This window comes from Dermochelys coriacea, chromosome 24, assembly GCF_009764565.3.
Source record: "Dermochelys coriacea isolate rDerCor1 chromosome 24, rDerCor1.pri.v4, whole genome shotgun sequence".
NCBI classification, from domain to species: Eukaryota; Metazoa; Chordata; order Testudines; family Dermochelyidae; genus Dermochelys; species Dermochelys coriacea.
This window is the reverse complement of record NC_050091.1, coordinates 7,691,979-7,719,442: the sequence shown is the minus strand read 5'-3', so window position 1 is coordinate 7,719,442 and position 27,464 is coordinate 7,691,979. Positions and strand designations below refer to the sequence as shown.

The 27,464-nt window shown below is 52.9% G+C and overlaps 1 protein-coding gene across 5 annotated transcripts; it reads right to left on the bottom strand.

Moving 5' to 3' along the window:
- Positions 1–3,008: 3,008 nt before the first annotated feature.
- On the bottom strand, positions 3,009–11,558 carry LOC119847978 (acyl-coenzyme A thioesterase THEM4-like). Of its 5 annotated transcripts, none has more exons than XM_043502230.1 (7): positions 11,298–11,558; positions 10,524–10,666; positions 7,912–8,071; positions 6,372–6,537; positions 6,125–6,235; positions 5,123–5,247; positions 3,009–4,239 (listed from the first exon to the last, which is right to left on the bottom strand). In XM_043502230.1, exons 2-7 carry the CDS (start codon positions 10,659–10,661, stop codon positions 4,181–4,183), a joined length of 759 nt encoding a protein of 252 aa, XP_043358165.1. In that variant the 5' UTR covers positions 10,662–10,666; positions 11,298–11,558; the 3' UTR covers positions 3,009–4,180. The 5 variants fall into 5 exon arrangements, with proteins under 5 accessions (XP_043358165.1, XP_038239215.1, XP_043358167.1 ...); XM_038383287.2 differs by having other exon boundaries at positions 11,335–11,470; XM_043502232.1 differs by having other exon boundaries at positions 10,524–10,663; positions 11,298–11,423.
- Positions 11,559–27,464: the final 15,906 nt, after the last annotated feature.

Sequence of the window (27,464 nt, the reverse complement as noted above, 5' to 3'; positions counted from 1 at the left end):
ATAGGATCAACCACTTTAGGAGGGAGGTTAAGCCTTGTGCTTCAGGGTTCGTGAATCTATTTGTTAGGGATCAGGATGAGAGCCGATGGGGGAGGCAGATTATCCCACATCTAGTACTGGGGGGTTCGGATGCTGTCTTCAGATGTCATGCTGGCCACTGTCAGAAATAGGATACTGGGCTAGTTGGACATTGGGTCTACTCCAGCCTGGCAATCCAGGGGTGTGCAAACTTTTTGGCCCGAGGGCCACATCGGGGTTGCAAAACTGTATGGAGGGCCAGGCGGGGAAGGCTGTGCCTCTCCAAACAGCCTGACCCCACCCCCTAGCCGACCCCCTCCTACTTCCCTCCCCCTAACTGCTCCCCCTCATACTCCCTGACCCATCCAACCCTCCCTGATCCTTGCCCTCTGACTGCCCCCTCCCAAGACCCCCCTGACCCTAACCGCTCCCCCAGGACCCCACCCCCTATCCAACCCCCCTCACTCCCCAAACCCTATCCAAACCCCCCACCCCGAGACTCCCACGCCTTTCAAACCCCCCCCCCCCCGCTCCCTGTCCTCCCGCAGCCCCCTTATGCTGCTCAGAGCAGCAGGACTGGCAGCCCGGTGGCGTGGCTGCAGGGGAGGAGGGACAGCAGGAGAGGGGCCAGGGACAAGCCTCCCTGGCCAGGAGCTCAGGGGCCGGGCAGGACGGCCCCGCGGCCTGGATGTGGCCCGCAGGCCATAGTTTGCCCACCTCTACCCTAAGGTGGGCCCTAGGGTTGTGATGTATCACCTAGAGAAGACATCCCGGAGGGTTTGGCAGGAGGGAGGGCACTGCTGGCAGTACACATAAGAAAGCCAGGTAGCTACTGCTCTCTCGTCTTATACTTTACGCCCATTCATTAGGGTGGGGACCATCTTCATGTTGTGTGTCTGCACAGCACCTAGCACCAGGGGGGCCTGATCCCTGATTGGTGCCTCTAGGTGCTTCTGCAATAACAACAGAGAGCGGCAGAGACCAGGAAACCCCTAATTATTATTAAAAACAAACCCACCCCTCTCCAGGCAGCTTACTGCAGCACAACACAACCCGAAAGCAATGCTGTTCAGAAGGTTCACCCGGCCACAGTTCCATGCAAGAGGGGAAAGAGAAATAAACTAAAAAGGACCAGCACATATCTGTTCTAAAATAAACATCTTTATTTCTTATTGGGCATGTCCCTTTTAAATTGCAGAAACCATCCCTTCAGATGGAGATGCTCCAAACAGTGACAAACAAGATAACAATCCAACTCAAAACCAAGATGAACTCCCCACCCAGGCACTGGGATATCTGAGAGAGCAAATTTCAAGTTTTTAAACCCTGCGCACTGGGTTAAGAACAATAAGTCAATTCATGTCACAGCCCGATTGAGGCTCAAACAGAAGGACTCAATCAGTTGTGAAAGATTTCCTTACCAGCATTCTTGGACCTGGCTGAGAGCCTAACAATTATTCCAGTTTCACGACCTGATCCGATTTGCCGCGTTGCTGCCCTGTGTTTTCTTTTGTTCTTCAAGCAGTTCTGAAGGTGGAACTAGCTTGGTCACTTTCATGCTCTGCTTCTCCTATGGAGCACTCTGCACTAGGCTGTGTCTATGGTGACAATTTTTAGAAGCATTCTCCCACCATCAGTATAGTAATTGCAGGAGCGTGGACACAGCTCAGGTTCAAGCAGTTTTAAACCATGCTGGTGTGTAGACCGAGCAGGGATAAACAGCACCATGGCAGAGATGCCAGAGCCCAATCTACCCTAATACTTCCATGGTGCCAGCTGTGGGCAGTTCTCCCACTGTTGGTTCACATTGTGACTCCACAGAGTATGTGAGTTACTGGCAGTGAATGCTCGTTTACAGAACTTAAAATAAATACATACGCCCCATCCAAACATATGGGAGTTCTTTGATCTGCTTGGACTGAGGAACAGAAATTGCTCCTTCACTTGGTTCCAGGATAAGCTCCTACAGCTGATTAGCTCCGTCTAGTTGCAGAAGTGGAGCAGCTGCAGGATTAGAGAAGCAACACTACCAGGACAATGCTGTTGAGGTTAGATTTCCCACAAGGTGAGATGTTGAAAAGACAAACAAACCCTTTCCCCTGAGGATTTAAAGTTGTCCTGAAAGCCTTCCCCTTCATAGCAAGGAGTGTAATCCCTGGCTCTTACAAACACAAACTTTCAGTGGTGGGCTCAGGCAAAAATCACTGCTACTATTTAGTGAGCAAATTCAAATCCCACTGAAGATTAGCTTTAAGGGTAGCTACAGGCAAACTCCTCAGGAGGCTTCTGCAAAACACCTTCTGTTCTCACTAATGTAGCAAGACTGCAGTGAGTTAACTTCAAAAATAAATAAGATTGTATATATTACTTCCTTTGCCTCAATTAATGTTTTCTTTGCCTGATATCTCAGACACAACTAAAGATCTCCTATAAATAATTAGCACTTCTAGTGCTTGACAGAGATGAATTAACCCTCACTGTTCTCCCAGGACAGAAGAGTTTAATCAACCCTTATTTTACAGGTAGGGAAACCAAGGTACAGAGGGTAAGTGACTTGCCCATGATCACTTGAAGTGGTGGCAGAGTTCAGAAAGGAATCCAGGATTTTGCCTCCCCCCGTCCTGTTCTCCTCTCCCTCCCACCCCTCCATGACAGCTCACTCCCAAAGGAAAGAAGGCGTGCGCTGGCTACTGATTGTTAAGGTTACACATCAGCAGCAAACTTGGTGCTCCAAGATCTGCTCATTGCAGGATTGGGGCCCTGGAGAAGGAAGTTGCTAAAGAGGAAAGAGATTTGGCCTGACTAAGATCTGTTGCTAACAAAATAGAGCGATTGTGAAATGCCGGTGTGATGCCTCACACTTCTAGTCTCCTTGTGAGGCAGGCCCCACTTCAGGGCAGCTGCATGGCTGCGCTGCATTATGGAAGACGTAATCTGGCTGGGGATCCCGGCCCATACAGAACAGGGGTGAGAGGCACCTGAACTACAGCGGCATTTCGGGATCAAAATTATTTCCATTCCAGCCTTCCATTTTCTGATGGAAAACACATAAGTCTGCCGTGGAAAGCAGAGGCATTCTGCAAATTTTTGTTTGATCAAAGGCCCGATTTTCCATGAAAAAGAAAAAGGTTTTGACTGAAAATTTTCAATCAGCCCTAAAAACATCTCTGCAAAACTCTGCGGTGACTCTTGCATGATAGTGCCTTCCAATGCCATAGATCTATACCATAATCGGACTCAGATCTACTTTTTAATTCCTGCGTTGGCTCTGCAGAGCTTACGAGAGCAGGAGCTCATTTCTCTTCTGGCTCGCGTGTCACTAAACAGATCCGTCCACTAAGTTCCAATGACAGGGACAAATTATGTTCTACGTTATCTTCTTTTAGGCATGGAAGCCAAATTCCTTCCCCCTCCCCTTCCTCCCCCCCCCACTCCTCCATGCTAAAGGAAAATGGGTCACAGCCAAGAGGATAAGATACAACTTGGATCTGGATCACCCTGTCTAGCAGAACTAGACCTGAACTGGTGAACTGGCGCATAAGGTTTCAAAACCCATTACCCATCCCGAGGCATGTAGATCGCATATGCTGTGAAGGACAGACAGCATGCTGGACCAGAAGATAGCGCACAAGTTTCCTCAGCAGACAAGAGGGCTGGCAGACAAAATGGAAACAACAATAAGAAATATGTGTAGGAGCTGAGAGAATCTACATGCTTGCAGTGCAGGAAATGGCTGACCAAGGGTTTATCGCATTTGTCCTTTGATAAAACACCTCAAGTTGTAACACACAACAACACGCAGAGCTCACTGCCTCTAAAGTCCATAGATGGCACCAACTCCCAGCAGCAGTTCCCGGTACAGCAGGCAATGAATGGGACCTTCATGTTCGGAGGTTAATCAGAAACTGACCGGCCAGCTGAGGGTGGGACGACACGACAGCTGTAGTGGAGCCCAATTGGCAGAGGTGGCCTTAAGAGAGGCCCCCCCCAAAGTCGATGAATGCAGAAGAATCTGCACCATGTCACTGTTACTCAGGAGAAGTCCAGGGCAGAGCTCTCTCCTCAGAACAGGAGAGATCAGAGCAGGGAATTAGCAACCGGAGAGAAGCAGAGGCTGTAGTGTGATCGGCTGCAGCCTGGTCGTCTGACAGGCCAAGACGACTCACTGGGAGCTCATCTGCTGTTGCAGGGACTTTGTGGAATTCAGCTGGATAAACAGGGCTAAAACAGGACGGAAGAAAGGATGGAAGTGTCATCTCAGAACAGCCATGGCAACCAGAGAGCCATGTGTGTGCAGGGCCAGGACTTCAAAGGGAAAGGAAGTGTCTGCCCCATGCTCTGCAATCTATGGCACAGGGCTGTTCTCAGACAGGAAAAGCCCAACTGCTCTTCTGGAGACACCCAACTCGCTCCGCTTTGCCAAGTGGTTTGTCCTTTGACAGCTCTCCAGGGCAGTACACATAGGGGGACCCTGCAGCTTCCACCCAGGTTGCGAAAGGGACAGAGGCTTGGAGCTGCAGTAGGTCTCTGCAAAGCAAGCAGCAAGGGCCAGAGCTGGGTATTTCCTTACTGCTTCAGCCAGCCTGTACCTTACGCAGTGATGAGACCAGGTCAAGGCCTCAATTCTACAGCATGATCTGCTGGTGAGTAGCCCTGCACCAGAGAAGTTGCTCTGACTTCAATGGGAAGGGCTGGCTAGCAGGTTGCACTGTGCACCACACTTTGATAGGTCTTTGCTGCCCTCTAGTGACTTTTGAGCCTGCTACTGCTGAGGCTGGTGCTTTTTGAGTACAAGGCTCTGGGTCAGCCCTCACTGATGACCCATCCAGAGCATCTAGACTGGGTCACGTAGAGACCGATGGTTCTTGGAGATGGGGGAGGAGGGGAAGCAAACAGGACTCCATGTCACAAGGAGTTTATTCATTGTGGTCATGTCCAGGTACCAGTGTGGGAAGGCACACGCTATGCCAGATACCGTTTCTGTTCCCCACGCAAAGCTATCTCCACTGGGACAGAAAGTCTGAGTCCCCCTTACCTGACTGCCCAGGGGCCAAGTGTCCACAGGTTCTGCTTCATCTATTAAAGCCAGCCAAATGATCCTTACCAGTTGCCTCTGCATGAAGCGTTTGGCCATCGATGCTCCTGACTTGACAGGACAGAAACACTTTCCTTCCCTCGACTTGGTCCACTTTGCTGTCCACCAAGACCACCGAGCCCAGCAGAATGGGGCTGCAAGATGAAAACAGATGATTGTTAGTGAGATTCCGCTTCCTATCCTATGCCGTAGAGTAGCACACCTGCGAGCTGTTGAACAGCCACCGCGTTCCACCCCAAAGGTGGCAGCACTTTAGTGGTGGGGGAAGCAATCTAAAATTTCCTAAAAGAGAATTTCATTAAGCTCGGGTTAAAGTTGAGAACACACTCTTAACACGTAAGCTCTATCACCCAGCGAGCACAGACAGTCTAAGCAGTGGTTCTTAACATCAGCTTTTACTCTGACATCACATCTCACCCACATGGTCACTTCAGTGCCTGCAGAGCCATCCTCGATAGCACACCGTTCTACTGCGTATAGATGCTAACCAGCTCTTTTTCTGAGGAGTACCTAGGAGGATGTGACTATCACAACACCCCAGTGAGGTAGAAAGGTGATGTCCCCATTTTACAGATGGGGAGCAGAGGCACAGAGAGATCTAGTGGCTTCCCATGGTCTTAAAGGGAGTCTGAACCCAGATCCTGATCCAGTGCCTTAACTGCAAGCCCATTGTTCCTCAGAAAGGTTGTCTGGATGTGGTAGAGGGGCGAGTGATTCCCTAGTGCCCGATCAATAGTACACTGATTGAGCTGGAAGCATACTTAGATCTTTCTGAATGAACAGGGCTATAAACCTAAGAGTACCAAGTTGTCAAAACATTCCAGAGCAGGACGCAATTGACGTTATCATTATCTGACCCTTAGTCGTGGACCCACAGCGCTAGGTGCTGCCCAAACACAGACCCAGGAGATGGGCCCTGCCCCGAAGCACTTACAGTCTCTTTGCATTGTCGTAGGCCCCCTGATTTTATGGGTAAGTCCTGAGGCTACAGAGAAGCCTTAATTCACTTACTTCCTGTAGTTTATACTGAGGTTAGCAGTCATCACCCTGCCAGCAACAAATATAGCGCAGCCCCCAATAGTGCTGTCAATGATCGTTGCTGTGGAGCCCCCGTGGGCAAACCTAAAAGGCAGATTGGGAAGGTGACATAAGAAAGGGGTGAATATGATCTCCTGAGTGCTGCTACTCTCCCACCCCAGTCAATTGCGGTTAAGCGGATCACCACTCTCGGGTAGGACAATTAACGGGACCTCCTTACCCTGGATGCCCTTCCAGATAGGGGCCCGGCTGGAACAGACACACCATCCTTTTCTCAGATGGGTTAAGGAACATGGCATATTCGAAGCCCAGTCCTTCTGTATCCATGTTTCTGGGGAAGAGGCGGGTTTCCTTCCGCTCCTTTTCAGGCGCTAGCTTCAGCGATTCTAGTCGGGTGGAAGAAAAGTGACAACAAATGAGTGGCAAGGTGCAGAGCTGTTAGGCGTTAAAGGCACAGCACCAGGCTAAAAATGAAGACCCAGATGCACGAAAATTTCAGCAGATGACATTAGGAGCCTGAATACCTTGGTGATCTGGGCCTAAATCCCTTACGTGTGCGGTTAAATACCCCGTGGATTATTATGAGTCAGAATGTTACAAGGCTAACATTTCCACTACGGATGGTTTTCAGATTTAATTGGGTTGAACTGTAAAGCCGGGCTAGTCAGTTTCACTTTCTCTAGTTTTCCTGCACTAGAACACAGATGAAATGTTTATATTTGCCGTTTGACAAGCTGGGACAATGTGCTTACTGCTGAGCCAGCCACAAAACACAGACAGGCCCAGAGTTCATGGGATGCAATGGGAAGCTCAGAGGAAGGGATACAAGGAAGAGAGAGGTTTTTTTGTTTTTAAATGTACCATTATTGACTCATTTCTTATGGGCGCCTCCAAGGACATGAGTCTGCAGGAGGGGACAGTGGTTTGGCAGACTGGAAGCATATTCCATGCCTAAAGGGCGGCGTGGAAAGAAACACAGAGATGGTTGCAGGAGAAACAGCTAACCACAACATTTGCTGCACAGAGGGAAGGGGAACGTTTAGATCCAAACCAAAATACACAAGGAAATTTAAGGGAAAGGGAATTTTATGATGTTACACTTGGTAACTGACTTCTGGAAATGCTGGACACAAGATATTATAGGGGCAGGATTCAAAAAGGTTAGTCATGGACAGAAATAAAGAAACTATTCTCCAGAGTTACACTAACTGGATAGAGGCGTAATAAGGGATATCAACCCTCAGGGTTCAGGATCTAAACTGAGCTGTCAGCTCCTTGGGGTTGGGATGAAACTACCATCTTTGCATAGTTATTCACTCTAGGGAAATATGGCGTATTACTAGTCACTGTCAGAGACAGGATGGCTCATTGGTCTGATCCAAAACAGGCACTTACAAATAGGAGAGTGAACAGACATTGTTTGCCAGGGCTGGGGTTGATATTTACACTCTACCCAGGAGGTGGCAACAGGAATGTGAGATGGTTAGTGGTAACAAAACAAAAAAAGGATCTCAGGGTAAAGATAGGGGGTCTGATTTTCCCCTCAGTTACAACAATACCCACTAGCACTATACTGAATTTACACCAGCATTGGTGGAGGAAAACTCAAGCCTGGGAACCAGGGCGTGTCTTCATGGCTTTAGTAGCAACCCCAACACATACCAGAGAAGGTAAAGGAAGTAGAGTGAATACTTAATCCAGAATTCCAGAGGAAGAGACACACACACACACACACACACACACACACACAAAAGCCTTGCCTGGTATATGATCAGCACTATTGCTGTAGGAAGGAATCCTTTTCCATGTCCCATCTTTACACATCTCCAGGAACCTGCTATACAAATCCATCATGCCCTGGCTCCAGCTGGAGTTGGGGAGGGCATAATCCTTCAACTGTCTGGCCTGAGAGAGCCAGGTCTGAAAAGAAATTGGTCACCAGTTTCACGGTATCTCAACATCTCCTAATAATCCTGATAAACATTCATCTAGCACTTTGAGCCTTCAAAGCACCATGAAAACTTTAATCCACGCCATTTGACAAGGCAGAGATCCAGACATTCGTAAATGCAATCTGCCTGCTTTGTGCTGGGTTTCCTTTTTGCATAGGGTCTAACAAGACCATTTTGAAAGGTGCACTGACTGCATCCCCTTTTCGAAAACATCATTCTTCATTTACTTCCTGTGAGAAGGTTTCCATGCAATGACACAATGGGATGCTGTTATTTATCTAGTGAACACTGAACAGGTTTTCAGAAGCAGCCACAAGACAAAATAAACCGACACACGTAAGTCATCATAGAGATCTAGGGTTCGAAGGGCCCTTGAGAGGTCCTCTAGTCCAGCTCCCTCACACTGAGGCAGCACTAAACCATTCCTGACAGGTGTTTCATAGAATCATAGGACTGGAAGGGACCTCGAAAGGTCAACTAGTCCAGTCCCTACACTCATGGCAGGATTAAGTATTAGTTTGTCTAACTGGTTCTTAAAAACCTCCAATGATAGGGATTCCAAAACCTCCCCAGGCAACTTACTCCAATACTTAGAAAAACCTGCTGACTATAAGGATTGCCAACATCTAATTTCAGTCTCCTTTGCTACAGATTAAGCCAATTACATCTTATCCTATTTCAGGGGACATGGAGAACAACTGGTCATTATACTCTTTCTAACAGTCTTTCACATATTTGAAGACTGGTGTGGTCCACACTCAGTCTTCAGACCCCCACCTTGTCCAGCGGTTAGCTAGCGAGATTAGTTCTAGTTAGACACAATGAGCCAAATATTCTGAACACTCTTTCCGGAGTAGAAAAGCAGTAGTTCCTCCTGCACTGGATGCAATTAGCAAATGGCATCAAGTCAGCAGTATATAATTTTTGTCCCCAAGTAAGCAGAGGATACTTTAATGGGGAAGCAAGATATAACAGTATAAACACAGACTCACAGATAAATGCCTTTTTTTTTTAAACTTAACTTACAAGTTTCCAAATTCAATTTACAGTCATTAGCAATTTACAGCATACATGGATGTTTTGTTGACTGAATGCATCTCAGATCAATAAAGTCAGTTTTGCTTTTGATCACAATCACTTTCAATTTTAGCACCTCTGCTGCCACGTTACAAACCCTAGCAGATCAAAGTTTGGTTTTAAAAATTAACTCTTCATTTGAAGAAAAACAATCAAAGCCTGTGGAAACTTTTCTATTGCTCTTTAGTCTTCAAACCTCAAGTTTTGGCCCAAATACCATAGTGTGTTATTATTCTAGAAACTGCTGCCTGTAACAAAGGTAGTCCTAATGTGTTAATCACATTATCTGATAGAAATATTTCCAAACTAGGAGTTGGATTAAAAATGCCTTCATGTGATTTTATTGGCATAAAGTCTTCTGTGACTGTTCTAAGGAACAGAAGTGAAGGTGGTACATAATTCATCACATAGAGCAACCTATGAGATACTCAAGAAAAGGTTTAATGTAGCAAATGAAATTCTGATGGTACTGATTCGTTATATTTAAGAAAGGCAAAAGCAGCTTTGTTATAACATGGCATTCATAACGCTTCATATTCCAGTCAAGAATTCTTCCTCTGATTGTTTTCAGAGGATTGCAATTGCTAGCCATCTGCCCGCAGATTCCTATCCTTTCCTCACAGTAGCCTGGCAAACAGGGCCACTCATTCATCTTCTTAGCACAGAACACATTTTTAAACAAACATACAGCTTTCACCATGGTAATAAGGGAATGACTAAAAGCCATTTCTCTCCGTTTTGTCTTCTCTGTTGCATCAGAGGTGTATTCAGCCAACTGAACTATTAGATGGGTAGGCAAGAGAAGATTCACTTTAAAAGCATATATCTGCAGTGCAGTTCTGTGCTGTACAAAATGATTTAGATAGGAGGAAGCTGAATCGTCTAACTCAATGGTTTTCAAAATTTACGACCACTAATACCACCTGGCGATTATATAATGCCTTTCGCCATAGGATAGGAAAGCTTTTTTCCAAGACTTTTCTCTCCCTCTTCAAATGATGGGGAACTGAGAGGCAGACAGGTTGAGAAATTAAGACTAGCCACTGATTTTAGGCTCCTCAACATCTGTGCGTTCAAGCTGACACACCGTGGCCTAATTTTCATAATCCTGAGCACCTACAACTGCAGAGTCACTGGGAGATGTTCAGCACCCCTGAAAAGCAGACTCCAAGTTGGGCACCCAGAATCATCATGGATGAGTGGCCCCTTTTGACCGGCTTAAGTGATATGTCCAAGGCCACCAACAGAGTCAGGGTCAGAGTTGAGATTAAAAACCTCTTGGCTTCTGGATTCCTGTCCCCTGCTCAGTTCATGCATCTCTCAAACTAGAAAGTGATACTCACTACAGAGTTCCAGAGCAGACTGCATGGGGCTGTTGGACTTAACCCTCGAATGACACTGCAGCGTGACACCTTTGGATCCAGACGGAAGACTGCACTGCAACCAAGCCCCTTTGCCAACCTAACACAATTCCTCCACATGGCTTCTAGGGCAGAGATAGCAAACACTGAGCCTTGCTCTGCGGACCGCAGCCCTCGAATGTCATCTCTGTTGTAATGCAGGCTGGGGATGCAGCTGGGTCCAACGAGCAGGAATTGCTCGCCTCAGGCTTTTAGTAGCATCAGAAGGGGCTGACTCACCAGATGCTGCTTTCACAACCGCTCGCTAGCAGCATCTTGGGAAATTGGGGATTCAGGGGCAATCCCGTCCCTTCCACCAGGAGCTGAGCAGCAAGGGCTGGACTAGTCCCAGCCAGGCTCGAACACACCAGCACGGGCCTTTCTGGCACCACTGGTCTGAAAGGGGGGCTGAAGGGGGCCTGCCTTGCGGCTCAGGGCCCCCCACCCCAGCCAGGCTGCAGCAGCAACCAGTGAGGAAGGGGAAGCCCGCAACTGGGGGGTGTCCTAAGGGACTGGGGGGGAGGGGCGGAGGGACAACCTCCCGACCTTCACCCCACGCGGTGACCTTCACCCCAGGGCACCTGAGTGACCTCTGACCCTGGAGCGACCTCCTGGCCCAGCCGCGATGGAGGCCGGGCTCCCCCCCCCCCGATCTTTCCCCCAGGGTGGCTCTAGGATGACCTCTGACCCCAGCAGAGGGGGGGGCTTCCCATTGACCTTTGACCCAGTGCAGGAGGCACCTTCTTCTACTGACCCCTAAGCGCCCCCGCCTCAGGAGAGCTGCGGGTTCGGGTCGGGGCCGCTCGCCGCTCAGGTCCCCTCCGCCGGCCAGCGAGCTTCCCGGCCACACTGCACGAGGGGCGGCCGCCGGGACGGTCTAGCGGCGTGACGTCACGCGCGCCGGCAGCAGCCAACTCCGCCCCTTCCGGCGACTCCCTCCCTGTTGCCCGGGGAACTGCGGGAGAGCGAGCGTGGAGCGGCAGCCTCGTTCCCGCCCCGGGTCCCACGCAGCGCCCCCAGAGCCCTCCCGCCCCCGGTCCATACAGCGCCCATACAGCCCTCCCGCCCCGGGTCCCACAGAGCGCCCCCAGAGCCCTCCCGCCCCCGGTCCATACAGCGCCCCCAGAGCCCTCCCGCCCCGGGTCCCACATAGTGACCCCTGAGCCCTCCCGCCCCGGGTCCATACAGCGCCCCCAGAGCCCTCCCGCCCCCGGTCCATACAGCGCCCATACAGCCCTCCCGCCCTGGGTCCCACATAGCGCCCCCAGAGCCCTCCCGCCCCGGGTCCCACATAGCGACCCCTGAGCCCTCCCGCCCCCGGTCCATACAGCGCCCCCAGAGCCCTCCCGCCCCCGGTCCATACAGCACCCATACAGCCCTCCCGCCCCGAGTCCATACAGCGCCCCCAGAGCCCTCCCGCCCCCGGTCCATACAGCGCCCCCAGAGCCCTCCCGCCCCCGGTCCATACAGCGCCCATACAGCCCTCCCGCCCCGGGTCCCACAGAGCGCCCCCAGAGCCCTCCCGCCCCGGGTCCCACATAGCGCCCCCAGAGCCCTCCCGCCCCCGGTCCATACAGCGCCCCCAGAGCCCTCCCGCCCCCGGTCCATACAGCGCCCATACAGCCCTCCCGCCCCGGGTCCCACAGAGCGCCCCCAGAGCCCTCCCGCCCTGGGTCCCACATAGCGCCCCCAGAGCCCTCCCGCCCCGGGTCCATACAGCGCCCCCAGAGCCCTCCCGCCCCCGGTCCATACAGCGCCCCCAGAGCCCTCCCGCCCCGGGTCCCACATAGCGCCCCCAGAGCCCTCCCGCCCGCGGTCCATACAGCGCCCATACAGCCCTCCCGCCCCGGGTCCCACATAGCGCCCCCAGAGCCCTCCCGCCCCGGGTCCCACATAGCGCCCCCAGAGCCCTCCCGCCCCCGGTCCATACAGCGCCCCCAGAGCCCTCCCGCCCCGGGTCCCACATAGCGACCCCTGAGCCCTCCCGCCCCCGGTCCATACAGCGCCCCCAGAGCCCTCCCGCCCCGGGTCCATACAGCGCCCCCAGAGCCCTCCCGCCCCCCGGTCCATACAGCGCCCCCAGAGCCCTCCCGCCCCGGGTCCCACATAGCGACCCCTGAGCCCTCCCGCCCCCGGTCCATACAGCGCCCCCAGAGCCCTCCCGCCCCCGGTCCATACAGCACCCATACAGCCCTCCCGCCCCGGGTCCCACATAGCGCCCCCAGAGCCCTCCCGCCCCGGGTCCCACATAGCGCCCCCAGAGCCCTCCCGCCCCGAGTCCATACAGTGCCCCCAGAGCCCTCCCGCCCCCGGTCCTTACAGCGCCCATACAGCCCTCCCGCCCCGGGTCCCACATAGCGCCCCCAGAGCCCTCCCGCCCCGGGTCCATACAGCGCCCCCAGAGCCCTCCCGCCCCGGGTCCCACATAGCGCCCCCAGAGCCCTCCCGCCCCCGGTCCATACAGCGCCCATACAGCCCTCCCTCCCCCGGTCCATACAGCGCCCCCAGAGCCCTCCCTCCCCCGGTCCATACAACGCCCATACAGCCCTCCCGCCCCGGGTCCCACATAGCGCCCCCAGAGCCCTCCCGCCCCCGGTCCATACAGCGCCCCCAGAGCCCTCCCGCCCCCGGTCCATACAGCGCCCCCAGAGCCCTCCCGCCCTGGGTCCCACATAGCGCCCCCAGAGCCCTCCCGCCCCGGGTCCATACAGCGCCCATACAGCCCTCCCGCCCCGGGTCCATACAGCGACCCCAGAGCCCTCCCGCCCCCGGTCCATACAGCGCCCATACAGCCCTCCCGCCCCGGGTCCCACATAGCGCCCCCAGAGCCCTCCCGCCCCGGGTCCCACATAGCGCCCCCAGAGCCCTCCCGCCCCGAGTCCATACAGTGCCCCCAGAGCCCTCCCGCCCCCGGTCCTTACAGCGCCCATACAGCCCTCCCGCCCCGGGTCCCACATAGCGCCCCCAGAGCCCTCCCGCCCCGGGTCCATACAGCGCCCCCAGAGCCCTCCCGCCCCGGGTCCCACATAGCACCCCCAGAGCCCTCCCGCCCCCGGTCCATACAGCGCCCATACAGCCCTCCCTCCCCCGGTCCATACAGCGCCCCCAGAGCCCTCCCTCCCCCGGTCCATACAACGCCCATACAGCCCTCCCGCCCCGGGTCCCACATAGCGCCCCCAGAGCCCTCCCGCCCCCGGTCCATACAGCGCCCCCAGAGCCCTCCCGCCCCGGGTCCATACAGCGCCCCCAGAGCCCTCCCGCCCCCGGTCCATACAGCGCCCCCAGAGCCCTCCCGCCCCCGGTCCATACAGCGCCCCCAGAGCCCTCCCGCCCTGGGTCCCACATAGCGCCCCCAGAGCCCTCCCGCCCCGGGTCCATACAGCGCCCATACAGCCCTCCCGCCCCGGGTCCATACAGCGACCCCAGAGCCCTCCCGCCCCCGGTCCATACAGCGCCCATACAGCCCTCCCGCCCCGGGTCCCACATAGCGCCCCCAGAGCCCTCCCGCCCCGGGTCCCACATAGCGCCCCCAGAGCCCTCCCGCCCCGGGTCCATACAGCGCCCCCAGAGCCCTCCCGCCCCGGGTCCCACATAGCGCCCCCAGAGCCCTCCCGCCCCCGGTCCATACAGCGCCCCTAGAGCCCTCCCGCCCCCGGTCCATACAGCGCCCATACAGCCCTCCCGCCCCGGGTCCCACATAGCGCCCCCAGAGCCCTCCCGCCCCCGGTCCATACAGCGCCCCCAGAGCCCTCCCGCCCCGGGTCCCACATAGCGCCCCCAGAGCCCTCCCGCCCCCGGTCCATACAGCGCCCATACAGCCCTCCCGCCCCCGGTCCATACAGCGCCCATACAGCCCTCCCGCCCCGGGTCCCACATAGCGCCCCCAGAGCCCTCCCGCCCCCGGTCCATACAGCGCCCCCAGAGCCCTCCCGCCCCGGGTCCCACATAGCGCCCCCAGAGCCCTCCCGCCCCTGGTCCATACAGCGCCCATACAGCCCTCCCGCCCCCGGTCCATACAGCGCCCCCACAGCCCTCCCGCCCCGGGTCCCACATAGCGACCCCTGAGCCCTCCCGCCCCCGGTCCATACAGCGCCCCCAGAGCCCTCCCGCCCCCGGTCCATACAGCGCCCATACAGCCCTCCCTCCCCCGGTCCATACAGCGGCCCCAGAGCCCTCCCGCCCCGGGTCCCACATAGCGACCCCTGAGCCCTCCCACCCCCGGTCCATACAGCGCCCCCAGAGCCCTCCCGCCCCCGGTCCATACAGCGCCCCTAGAGCCCTCCCGCCCCCGGTCCATTCAGCGCCCCCAGAGCCCTCCCGCCCCCGGTCCATACAGCGCCCCCAGAGCCCTCCCGCCCCGGGTCCCACATAGCGACCCCAGAGCCCTCCCGCCCCCGGTCCATACAGCGCCCATACAGCCCTCCCGCCCCGGGTCCCACATAGCGCCCCCAGAGCCCTCCCGCCCCCGGTCCATACAGCACCCATACAGCCCTCCCGCCCCCGGTCCATACAGTGCCCCCAGAGCCCTCCCGCCCCCGGTCAATACAGCGCCCCCAGAGCCCTCCCGCCCCCGGTCCATACAGCGCCCATACAGCCCTCCCTCCCCCGGTCCATACAGCGCCCATACAGCCCTCCCTCCCCCGGTCCATACAGCGCCCCCAGAGCCCTCCCGCCCCGGGTCCCACATAGCGACCCCTGAGCCCTCCCGCCCCCGGTCCATACAGCGCCCATACAGCCCTCCCTCCCCCGGTCCATACAGCGCCCCCAGAGCCGTCCCGCCCCCGGTTCATACAGCGACCCCAGAGCCCTCCCGCCCCCGGTCCATACAGCGCCCATACAGCCCTCCCTCCCCCGGTCCATACATCGCCCCCAGAGCCCTCCCGCCCTGGGTCCCACATAGCGACCCCTGAGCCCTCCCGCCCCCGGTCCATACAGCGCCCCTAGAGCCCTCCCGCCCCGGGTCCCACATAGCGACTCCAGAGCCCTCCCGCCCCCGGTCCATACAGCGCCCCCAGAGCCCTCCCGCCCCGGGTCCCACATAGCGCCCGTAGAGCCCTCCCGCCCCCGGTCCATACAGCGCCCCCAGAGCCCTCCCGCCCCGGGTCCATACAGCGCCCATACAGCCCTCCCGCCCCGGGTCCATACAGCGCCCCCTGAGCCCTCCCGCCCCGGGTCCATACAGTGCCCCCTGAGCCCTCCCGCCCCGGGTCCCACATAGCGCCCATACAGCCCTCCCGCCCCGGGTCCCACATAGCGACCCCAGAGCCCTCCCGCCCCGGGTCCATACAGCGCCCATACAGCCCTCCCGCCCCGGGTCCAATCAGCGCCCCCAGAGCCCTCCCGCCCCGGGTCCATACAGCGCTCATACAGCCCTCCCGCCCCGGGTCCATACAGCGCCCCCTGAGCCCTCCCGCCCCGGGTCCCACATAGCGCCCATATAGCCCTCCCGCCCCGGGTCCCACATAGCGACCCCAGAGCCCTCCCGCCCCGGGTCCATACAGCGCCCCCTGAGCCCTCCCACCCCGGGTCCCACATAGCGACCCCAGAGCCCTCCCGCCCCCGGTCCATACAGCGCCCATACAGCCCTCCCGCCCCCGGTCCATACAGCGCCCCCAGAGCCCTCCCGCCCCCGGTCCATACAGCGCCCCCAGAGCCCTCCCGCCCCCGGTCCATACAGCGCCCATACAGCCCTTCCGCCCCGGGTCCCACATAGCGCCCCCAGAGCCCTCCCGCCCCGGGTCCATACAGCGCCCCCAGAGCCCTCCCGCCCCAGGTCCCACATAGCGACCCCAGAGCCCTCCCACCCCCGGTCCATACAGCGCCCATACAGCCCTCCCGCCCCGGGTCCCACATAGCGCCCATACAGCCCTCCCGCCCCGGGTCTACATAGCGCCCCCAGAGCCCTCCCGCCCCGGGTCCATATAGCGCCCTAGCGCCTCCAGAGCCCTCCCGCCCCGGGTCCATATAGTGCCCATACAGCCCTCCCTCCCCAGGTCCATATAGCTCCTAGCGCCCCCTGAGCCCTCCCGCCCTGGGTCCCACATAGCGCCCATACAGCCCTCCCGCCCCGGGTCCCAGATAGCGACCCCAGAGCCCTCCCACCCCCGGTCCATACAGCGCCCATACAGCCCTCCCGCCCCGGGTCCCACATAGCCCTCCCGCCCCGGGTCCACATAGCGCCCCCAGAGCCCTCCCGCCCCGGGTCCATATAGCGCCCTAGCGCCTCCAGAGCCCTCCCGCCCCGGGTCCATATAGTGCCCATACAGCCCTCCCTCCCCAGGTCCATATAGCTCCTAGCGCCCCCTGAGCCCTCCCGCCCCGGGTCCATACAGCGCCCCCTGAGCCCTCCCGCCCCGGGTCCCACATAGCGCCCATACACCCCTCCCGCCCCGGGTCCCACATAGCGACCCCAGAGCCCTCCCGCCCCGGGTCCATACAGCGCCCATACAGCCCTCCCGCCCCGGGTCCATACAGCGCCCCCAGAGCCCTCCCGCCCCGGGTCCATACAGCGCTCATACAGCCCTCCCGCCCCGGGTCCATACAGCGCCCCCTGAGCCCTCCCGCCCCGGGTCCCACATAGCGCCCATACAGCCCTCCCGCCCCGGGTCCCACATAGCGCCCCCAGAGCCCTCCCGCCCCGGGTCCATACAGCGCCCCCTGAGCCCTCCCACCCCGGGTCCCACATAGCGACCCCAGAGCCCTCCCGCCCCCGGTCCATACAGCGCCCATACAGCCCTCCCGCCCCCGGTCCATACAGCGCCCATACAGCCCTTCCGCCCCGGGTCCCACATAGCGCCCCCAGAGCCCTCCCGCCCCGGGTCCATACAGCGCCCCCAGAGCCCTCCCGCCCCAGGTCCCACATAGCGACCCCAGAGCCCTCCCGCCCCCGGTCCATACAGCGCCCATACAGCCCTCCCGCCCCGGGTCCCACATAGCGCCCATACAGCCCTCCCGCCCCGGGTCCACATAGCGCCCCCAGAGCCCTCCCGCCCCGGGTCCATATAGCGCCCTAGCGCCTCCAGAGCCCTCCCGCCCCGGGTCCATATAGTGCCCATACAGCCCTCCCTCCCCAGGTCCATATAGCTCCTAGCGCCCACAGAGCCCTCCCTCCGCAGGTCCATATAGTGCCCATAGAGCCCTCCCCAGGTCCATACAGCGCCCTAGTGCCGACAGAGCCCTTCCTCCCCAGGTCCCATATAGCGCCCACAGAGCCCTCCCTCCCCAGGTCCCATATTTAATCCAGCTCCCTAGCACCCATAGAGCCCTCCCCACTCCCATGGAGTCTTCAAGTCCCATCTATATCTCTGCTCAAGGAGCATGGAGCCTCCCAAATCCCTTATAGCCCATCCCAGAGTCTATACAGCCCCATATAATTATCCTCAACTCCCATATAGTCCCCCCAGGCCCATCAAGCCTGTATAGTTCTCCAGGTCCCATATCGGCCCTATAGAACCCTACACAACCCTTCTAGGATCCATATAGTCCTTATGTAGTCCGTTGGCCTGTCTATTGTCCCCTATAGTCCCCAGCAGCCACATAGCCCCATACACCTCTATGTCATATAGGTCTCATTGATAAGGTGACATACGTCCCATTTTCGCCTGGAGAGTTCTTTTTTTAAGCCCTGTTCCTTGATCAGCTGGCAAGAGCAAATGGGACAAATGCCTCCTTTTGTTTAAAAAAAAAAAAAAGTGTGGTGTGGAGGGGTGCCAGGCCTCCGTAGGGGGAGGCAGGGCTGGGGGGAGGAGGGAGTTCCAGTGACTGGCAACAACCTCGCTGTGAGGTGGGGTTCCAGCAAGCAACAGCAATGGAAGGGGGGTCCTCAGGTGAACAGCTGTGGGTGTCCTATTTTCTCTTTGGGAAATATGTCAATGAGTGGGGGGACCATATAGCCTATGAGGTCCTATATACTGTATACAGGAAACCTCTGTCCACCTAATAGCACGTAAAAGTGGCCCTAGGGAGGGCAGTGAAGAATATGAGACTCTAGTAAGTGCCCACTGCCAAAGCTTTCTTTATCTGTGCATTTGGATATGCATTTTTATTGAATTCCTTTGAGGGGAGAGGATTTATTTAAAAGCCACGTTTTGGTCATACAGCCAATATTTCCCAGCAGAAGATTTCAGCTTTACAAATGTCTGGGGAAAGTGGGCTCTGGTAATTACTCTGACCAATTTAAATCGACAAGCAAATAGAAGGATGAGGTTTTAAAATTGTACAGGACTGCCCTGACTTTTTACCCAGGGCCACATCACAGAAGACTGCTTGACAGGACGATTTTACCACCCCGTAACTGCTGTGAAATGGCCTCCCCATGACTTTGCAGGATGGATTCTGAAAGATAAGAAACCCCCTTGAAATGTACACTATAAATATCCTCTTTCACAAGAGTCAGGGATTTTTAAAACTGCCTTAAAATCAATGCAAAAAAAGGGAAGAAACTTGGGCTAAATATAACATATGGGTCTCTGAATTTGAGTCCCATTTAAGATTTCCACATCAGGCAAATTGACGGCTCTGAAGTGCAGACACCTCTAGGGTGGAACTCGGCAGCTGTTTAACAGCTCAAAATGATGCTCCACAACATACAGCTCTTTTTTGGGGTATATTAATGTGATATTGCTTTGTGTTGTTGGACAGCTGGCATATTCTACTCTAGAAGCAACTCAGTAATAGGCAAAATGCTCCCTGTGTCTTTTTTTACAGCAGTTTAACTTTATAAAGTGCTTCAGGAGGAGAATTGCTATCGAAATACAGAGGAGCTGGTAAAAAGAAAAGGAGTACTTGTGGCACCTTAGAGACTAATAAATTTATTAGAGCATAAGCTTTCATGAGCTACAGCTCACTTCATTGGATGCATTTGGTGGAAAAAACAGAGGGGAGATTGATAGACACACACAGAGAACATGAAACAATGGGTTTATCATACATGCTGTAAGGAGAGTGATCACTTAAGATAAGCCATGGGGGGGGGGAGGAGGAAAACCTTTCATGGTGACAAGCAAGGTAGGCTATTTCCAGCAGTTAACAAGAATATCTGAGGAACAGTGGGGGGTGGGATGGGGGGGAGAAATAACATGGGGAAATAGTTTTACTTTGTGTAATGACTCATCCATTCCCAGTCTCTATTCAAGCCTAAGTTAATTGTATCTAGTTTGCAAATTAATTCCCATTCAGCAGTCTCTCGTTGGAGTCTGTTTTTGAAGTTTTTTTGTTGTAATATTGCCACTTTTAGGTCTAAAATCGAGTGATCAGAGAGATTGAAGTGTTCTCCGACTGGTTTTTGAATGTTATAATTCTTGACATCTGATTTGTGTCCATTTATTCCTTTACGTAGAGACTGTACAGTTTGACCAATGTACATGGCAGAGGGGCATTGCTGGCACATGATGGCATATATCACATTGGTAGATGCGCAGGTGAATGAGCCTCTGATAGTGTGGCTGATGTGATTAGGCCCTATGATGGTGTCCCCTGAATAGATATGTGGACAGAGTTGGCAACGGGCTTTGTTGCAAGGATAGGTTCCTAGGTTAAAAGAAAAGGAGTACTTGTGGCACCTTAGAGACTAACAAATTTATTAGAGCATAATAAATGCTCATAATAAATGAGGAGCTGGTAGTATCTCTGGTTATTAAGCCTTTTTAACACAAGAGGGAGTCCCAGGGCAAAATGACAGGTTTCGGTGTCTGTTTCTGAAAAGACTGCAGCATTCCAGTAAACGGAGATAGTTTGACTGGATATTCTGCATCCCCAGATTCTGGGAGGAGGTCTGTTAATATTACCTCTGCTGATGGCAAGAATATACTCTGTCCATTGCTTAAAAATATGACTGAACACTGCAGACATATGCAGTATTGCAGCAATGATGAATAATTAAAAACCCTGCTATTGGCATTTACTTGCAGTTCTGTAAAAAGAAAAGGAGTACCCGTGGCACCTTAGAGACTAACAAATTTATTAGAGCATAAGCTTTCGTGAGCTACAGCTCACTTCATCGAATGCATCCGATGAAGTGAGCTGTAGCTCACGAAAGCTTATGCTCTAATAAATTTGTTAGTCTCTAAGGTGCCACGGGTACTCCTTTTCTTTTTGCGAATACAGACTAACACGGCTGCTACTCTGAAACTTGCAGTTCTGTGTTTACATATCTGCGAACAAGAAAAAAATAATCAATTCCAGTGAACCTTTCAGTGAATTTATTTCAGTGCCTTCCTAGCTGGCCATTACTCTGTATATTATCAGTTTCCTCCGCAACCTGTAAATGTTGTGGCCTCCCGACTGTGTACTCATTGACTCTAAACCTCCTTTCCCCAATATGCTGCTCTCCCTGAAAGACATTTAAGTGAAGCCAAAGCAAGGAGAATGATAGTTTTACTGATTGCCACATAAAAAGATAATTACCCTATCACAAGGAGCTGCAGAGCCAGAAATAGATGCCAGATCTTCTGACTGTCCTGTGCCTTAATCACTAGGGCTAGGCCATGCTCCTCCCTCAGGACAGGGAAGTGAAATTGGAAGCAATGCACTTAGTGAATATGGATTGTTATTGCATTTGTAGCTTTAATACTGCCTTGGATACATGGACTACTAATAACATTTGTTATGTTAACTGCATTTGCAGCTAATGCTACCCAGGACAAGGGCCTGATAAATCTCCCTTGGAAGTCAGTTGCAAAACTCCCATTGGCTTCCACGGCAGTAGGGTCAGGCCCTAAATTATTAAAGATAATCATATGCTGCAGAGAACTACAAACTGATCTCTGTCTGCAGGAGGTAGGAAAGAAATTTCCTCTGTCAGAGATAAAACAGTACAATTAATCACAAAGAGCCTGACGGGTATGTGGGAGGAGGGAAGCCTTCTTCAGGCGCATCAGGGACTGGCCATTTGCAGAGGTCGGATACCAAAATAGAGCGTATGATTCCCTAGCAAATCCTCTGGCATGTTGGTAGAGGGTGTTGCCTGTTGCATCTAGGAATGTGCTTGGAATTTTCAGTGTACACCTTGTTTAATCGCCAGTGCGGCACTAGGCTAAAATAAACTGGGTGGGGTAGAGTGGGAGTATGGACAGACTAGATTCTCTTGGGAGGTAGTGAAAAGGAAGTTTGCTCCAAAGGTTGAACATGAAGCTACTTGAGTGGAACATGCCTGCTGGACCATTTGTTTTCAGTGTACACAGCCTACCCAGGGCTGGAATTCAACTCCCAGAGCTAGGGAGGCCCATCTTGGCCTTGGTCCATGAGATGTATCTTCTCAGGATCTACCTTTGGACTTCCCTGCTTGGCCCCAGTCTGACTCCACCCTTTAAGAGGAAGAGAAGGCAGAGGCTGTAGAATTATTTCAACCACACCCAAAGGCTGTTCTCTGGGCCAGATTAATCACTGATGCAACTCCACTGCACTGGTTTACCCTAGGGATGGATTTGGCCCACCACTTCAGAGTCCATCTGGTCACATTTCCTGCAGGCTAGCAACACTGGTGGGGATCAGAGAGAGAACCCTGTTCTGCAGGGCTGACAAAACCCCATCCACTCTTCTGGAGCAAACCCAGTTCCCCTCCTCCTTCAGAGCTTGGCTGTCTGCATGGAGCCATGATTTCATCTCTACAGCCCTTTGCGGTTTATTGTTTGGCAGGAATGAATCAGGGGCTTATTCATGAGAGATATTTTTTTTCCCCTTTGCTTTTCAGCCAAATGCAATCAGTAACCAGGTTACCGTTGTTCAGCAACTACAGAGAGGGGTTTATTAGACAGTAACAGCTGCCTCTGGTGACTATGCTAGCAACAAATGCACACACCCAAAACTCAGCCAGCAGCCACACCCATCAGCCAGTAGCCCACCCAACAACCCATGCAAACCTCAGTTTGTATTACACACTTACACATTCTTAATCTTGTAGCGCCTATTATATACAGACACACAAACTTCATTTTGCAGCCCAGATGACACAGGTACTGTACATACCTCAGTGAGTAGACCATATTTTATATTTTATGCACAAACACACACATGTCTCAGCTAGTAGCCCATATTACAGATGCACTCACAGTATACCCATCTCAGCCAGAGTAGCTCACCTGCGGGACTGGCAAATTTTCCCCCAAGCTCCTGGCCTCTCTCACAACTTTCCTGTTTTGACAAATGTTATAAAACAAGACCAGTAATTCAAATCCAGTGTAAAATAAATTATTTCAAAGACCTGTATTTTATTCAAATAATGACAGGTTTCAGAGTAGCAGCTGTGTTAGTCTGTATTCGCAAAAAGAAAAGGAGTACTTGTGGCACCTTAGAGACTAAATAAATTTGTTAGTCTCTAAGGTGCCACAAGTACTCCTTTTCTTTATTCAAATAAGTTTCAGATATGTCCTGCTGGCTCCGTGGGATTTCTTAGCGCATGCTCAGACAAAATAACTGCAGTTAATTTGCAGGGCTGAATTCTCAGCTACCTTGCAACTTGGTGGTAGAGCTGGGAATTGAACCCAGATCTCTTGATTTCTCATCTTGTAGTTCAGCCGCAAGACCAGCCTGAGTGGTGCATGCAGCTGGTTGGTTGGAGAAAGCTGATCTTGCCAGGAAGGTACACAGTGTTTTATTTTGCGGTACCCTAGACCACACAAGTATAACCCCTTCACCCCAGTTAGTGAATATGTTGCTTAAAGCTTGACTTTCAAAAGCCTTCACAATTGGGACCAGATTTTCCAGTGAGCTCTGCTCTCATTTAGGCACCTAAATGAAGTGGCAAGATTTTCAAAAGTGCTCAGAATCCTGCAGACCCTATTGTCCCAGCTGGTAGTCAGCTGGTCTGCTGTCACTGCTGCTTATCATGTAGATCAATCAGCTCATCCTTACCTTGTGCTCTCCTCACAATTGTTTGTTGCATCCACATGTTGTGTCTCATCTTATTTTAGATTGAAATCTTTTTTGGGCAAGGACCACCTTTTGCTTATGTGTTTGTACAGCGTCTTGCATAATGGCGCCAGGGTGCTAAACACTACCATGACTCAGATAATAAATAATACTGTGTACAGACTAACACGGCTGCTACTCTGAAACCCAAAAGGTTGTGATTAAAATAGGGGAACAGTGAACCAGGACTCCTGGGTTCTATTTCTAGCTTTGTCACTGACTTCCTGTGTAATCTCAAGTATATTTTAAATTGAGATAAGTGCACGGTGAACATCTGTCTTTCAGAAAGAGACCTTTGTCCTGTGCATCATCAGAGAGAGCTGCAATATCCTTGTTAATATCTGCAAAAATGTGTTTGCCTCTAAACCCAGTAAGAAATGTTACCCTGGTTAAAAGAGAGAGAACTATTTTCTGCATTATCTTCCAAGCAATTTCCACTCTTTATGAGTTGCTGGCAGGAAGCAAGTGCGCTTTTTTTGCCATCACCCTGGTGCCTGGCTCGGTAAATGCCACTCTGTGTGAAGTGATTCACAGTTTGAAATGAGAGCCAACCAGTGAAACAACGCCAGAAAGCTTCCACCACACCAAGCCCCGGCCTTGGGATTTTCAGCTCTGTTGCTGCAGCAACGTCAAGTATTTTGGCAAAACACTTGGAATGGAGATGGTGGGTGAATCATAACAGCAAGGGGAGTTTGTGGAATGTGTGTGTGGCATGGTTTGTTAGCCACTGTTTTCAATTACACAGAGAAGAGCTTATTCTATACCAACTCAACCAGCCACTCAGGAATATTTGAGATATGAAAGGCTACCGGCGTGGATTCAAGCAGGCACAGATCAATGAGTCAGGAGAAATAAACACAGGATGTTTATTGTATAAATTCTTGTTGTGTAGTGTAGGGCTCCCATGACAACCCGCACCAGGCTTCGGGGCCCAGAAGGACAGGGGTATACCTAATCACCCACTCACCCCCGTCAACTCTCTCATAAAAGAACCAACCCAGCTTTTTCCCCCAAATCTTCAACCAGACCTCCTGCCCCTAATTTTTTTTCAAGATTCAATAAAAAAAAATGGGAAATGTTTTTAGTATCTTGTTTTAATTTTCTCACGGGGATCCTGGTTTCATTTGGGACTGGATGCAGAAACAAGGGAAGAAAGATAATTCCCAGGATATTTACGAAGTAGCTGGAGGTCGCCACACCATTCTGGGGGTGCGCTGAGCTCCTTTGACCTGAAGTGCCATATAAATGCAAAGTGTTACTATTAAAAGACGCAGAGGCAATGCTTTAGAGTGGTAGGCGTGTTAGTCTGTATCAGCAGAAAGAATGAGGACTTGTGGCACCGTAGAGGCTAACACATTTATGTGAGCATAAGCTTTCGTGGGCTAAACCCCACTTCATTAGATGCGTGCAGTGGAAAATACAGTAGGAAGATATATATATACACAGAGACCATGAAAAAATGGAGGTTGCCATACCAACTCTAACGAGACCAGTCGATTAAGGTGGACTATTATCAGCAAGAGAAAAAAAACTTTTGTAGTGGCAATGCTGTTGGAGCAGTGGTTCTCAACCTATTTACCATTGAGGGCTGCACATGCAGCTCTCTGTGTTATGTGGGCCACATCCACACAATATATATATATACTACCTGTATGGCTCTGAGGATGTCACATGGGGGACGCAGCTGTGTGCTAAAACCCACTGTGTTAGAACAAGAAGGGTTGCGACTGCAGGGTTCTGTCCCCAGCTCTGGGAGGGGAATGTGGTCTAGAGGTTGGAGCAGGGGACTGGGCGTTAGAACTCCTGGGTTCTGTGCCTTGCTCTGGAAACGTGTTTGGGGTGCTGTAGTTAGAGCAGATGACTGGGTGTCAGGACTCCTGGGTTCTGTTCTCAGAAGGGATGGGTCACATTTCATCTTTAATAAGCAAACTTTCTATCCAGAAGAATCACAGTGGCACCCAGTGTGCACGTGTTATTTGAGTGTGCATGTATGTAAAACCCAGGGGATGTGATCCCTGCAGGTGTATGAGATGCAGTATTGGTTGGACATAAGAACCGCCAGACTGGGTCAGACCATAGGTCCATCTAGCCCAGTATCCTGTCTTCCAACAGTGGCCAATGCCAGGTGCCCAAGAGGGAATGAACAGAGCAGGTAATCAGCAAGTGATCCATCATCTGTTGCCCATTCCCAGCTACTGGACTGTTTATGGCAGGTCGGGAGCTGAATTTCCCAGCCTTGAGACTACAGGACATGGAGCTATTGAAAAGCACTAGGAGAGTCTGGGCAGCCTAGAATTGCTGAGGCACCAGCAGACAACCCAGGGATCCTCTTGTGACACTCTGTACCTCGGCAGGACACCCTACACCCCCATGTACGCCTCCCAGAGTCAAAGATTGGAGTGGCCTAGCAGATCACTGGTCCAGACAACACCAGAGGGGAATGTCACAGTGGCGCAGCGAGCAGGGTGTATGTACGGCTTGTTACTCCAAGTGAAATTCACATTTTAAGCACTGTTATTTGTGATTTTAAGTGAGTCTTAAGTGCAGCTAAGAACAGTCAGGAGGAGGTCACAGTTTTATTTTCTATTTGCTTATTTTGGGAAGGGAAGTAGGAAGAGAAAAGTAGAAAAATGACTACCAGTGAGGCAGCTACAAAACTACAGCTGGCCACACTAGGAAGAGAAGGCAAAGGACCGTGAGTTTCAAATGTGGCAGGCAGAAATGAGGCACAAAGAAGAGGAGTCTGCACGCTGAAGGGCCATGGAAGAAAAAAGAAAGAGAGGGAAGAAAGAGAAAGAGAGTGAAAACACCAAATGGACCTGCTAGAGGAGCAGAACCAGAACCCTCCGACCCCAATGACTCCAAAAATCCACAAATGGGAACACTTATATCCTGCATATAGTGAAGACGATGATATTGCTGAATATCTGACTACCTTCATCAGGTTGTGTGTGATACATGAAATCCCTGATGATAAGAGAGTTCCTACCCTGATTGCAAAATTAACTGGTAAAGCTTGAAATGTTTTCAATGGAATGCCCATTGAAGATGCTTTAGACTACTGTAAAATTAAAGATACTGTTTTGCGAAGTTTTCAGATTACCCCTGAAACATATAGAGTTAAATTTAGGAATCTTAAGAGGGCTATTGGTATGAGTAATGGGGAGTATGTAAACAAAATGGAAGATTTGTTGGGAAAATGGGTGAGGGGCAGAGAGGTGGCAAGTCTTGTGGGAATGTTGGATCTTGTTGCTCAAGAGCATTTCCTAAGCATGTGTAAGGCTGATGTGAAGCAGTGTCTATGGGACACAGATGTAAAGTCTCTGGATGAGATGGCTCTTTTAGCTGATGCCTTTGAACAGAATCAGGCATCTATTGAGGGCAGGCCCCAGAAAGAGGGGTTTAAAACTGGTGGGAAGGGAGGATCCCATTTTGCCCCTGGGAAGAGAGAAGTGGGTTGGAAGCCTAAACCTTCTCTTACCCAAAAACATGGACACAAATCAGACGTCAAGAATTATAACTTTCAAAAACCAGTCAGAGAACACTTCAATCTCTTTGGTCACTCACAGTATCCCCGATACTGTCACGGCTAACCTGGTGGCAGAACTTTGTGACTTTGTCCTGACCCATAACTATTTCACATTTGGTGACAATGTATACCTTCAAATCAGCGGCACTGCGATGGGTACCCGCATGGCCCCACAGTATGCCAACATTTTTATGGCTGACTTAGAACAACGCTTCCTCAGCTCTCGTCCCCTAATGCCCCTACTCTACTTGCGCTACATTGATGACATCTTCATCATCTGGACCCATGGAAAAGAAGCTCTTGAGGAATTCCACCATGATTTCAACAATTTCCATCCCACCATCAACCTCAGCCTGGACCAGTCCACACAAGAGATCCACTTCCTGGACACTACGGTGCTAATAAGCGATGGTCACATAAACACCACCCTATATCGGAAACCTACTGAC

What these genes read in the sequence shown, in the direction of transcription:
- LOC119847978 (XM_043502230.1), bottom strand. Translation starts at nt 10,661, where the DNA reads ATGTGGAGGAATTGTGTTAGGTTGGCAAAGGGGCTTGGTTGCAGTGCA. An exon ending in GTCTGCTCTGGAACTCTGTA is followed by an intron (nt 8,072 to 10,523) that starts GTGAGTATCACT and finishes ATTTCTTTTCAG; the next exon opens with ACCTGGCTCTCTCAGGCCAG. An exon ending in TAGTGCTGATCATATACCAG is followed by an intron (nt 6,538 to 7,911) that starts GCAAGGCTTTTG and finishes CCACCCGACTAG; the next exon opens with AATCGCTGAAGCTAGCGCCT.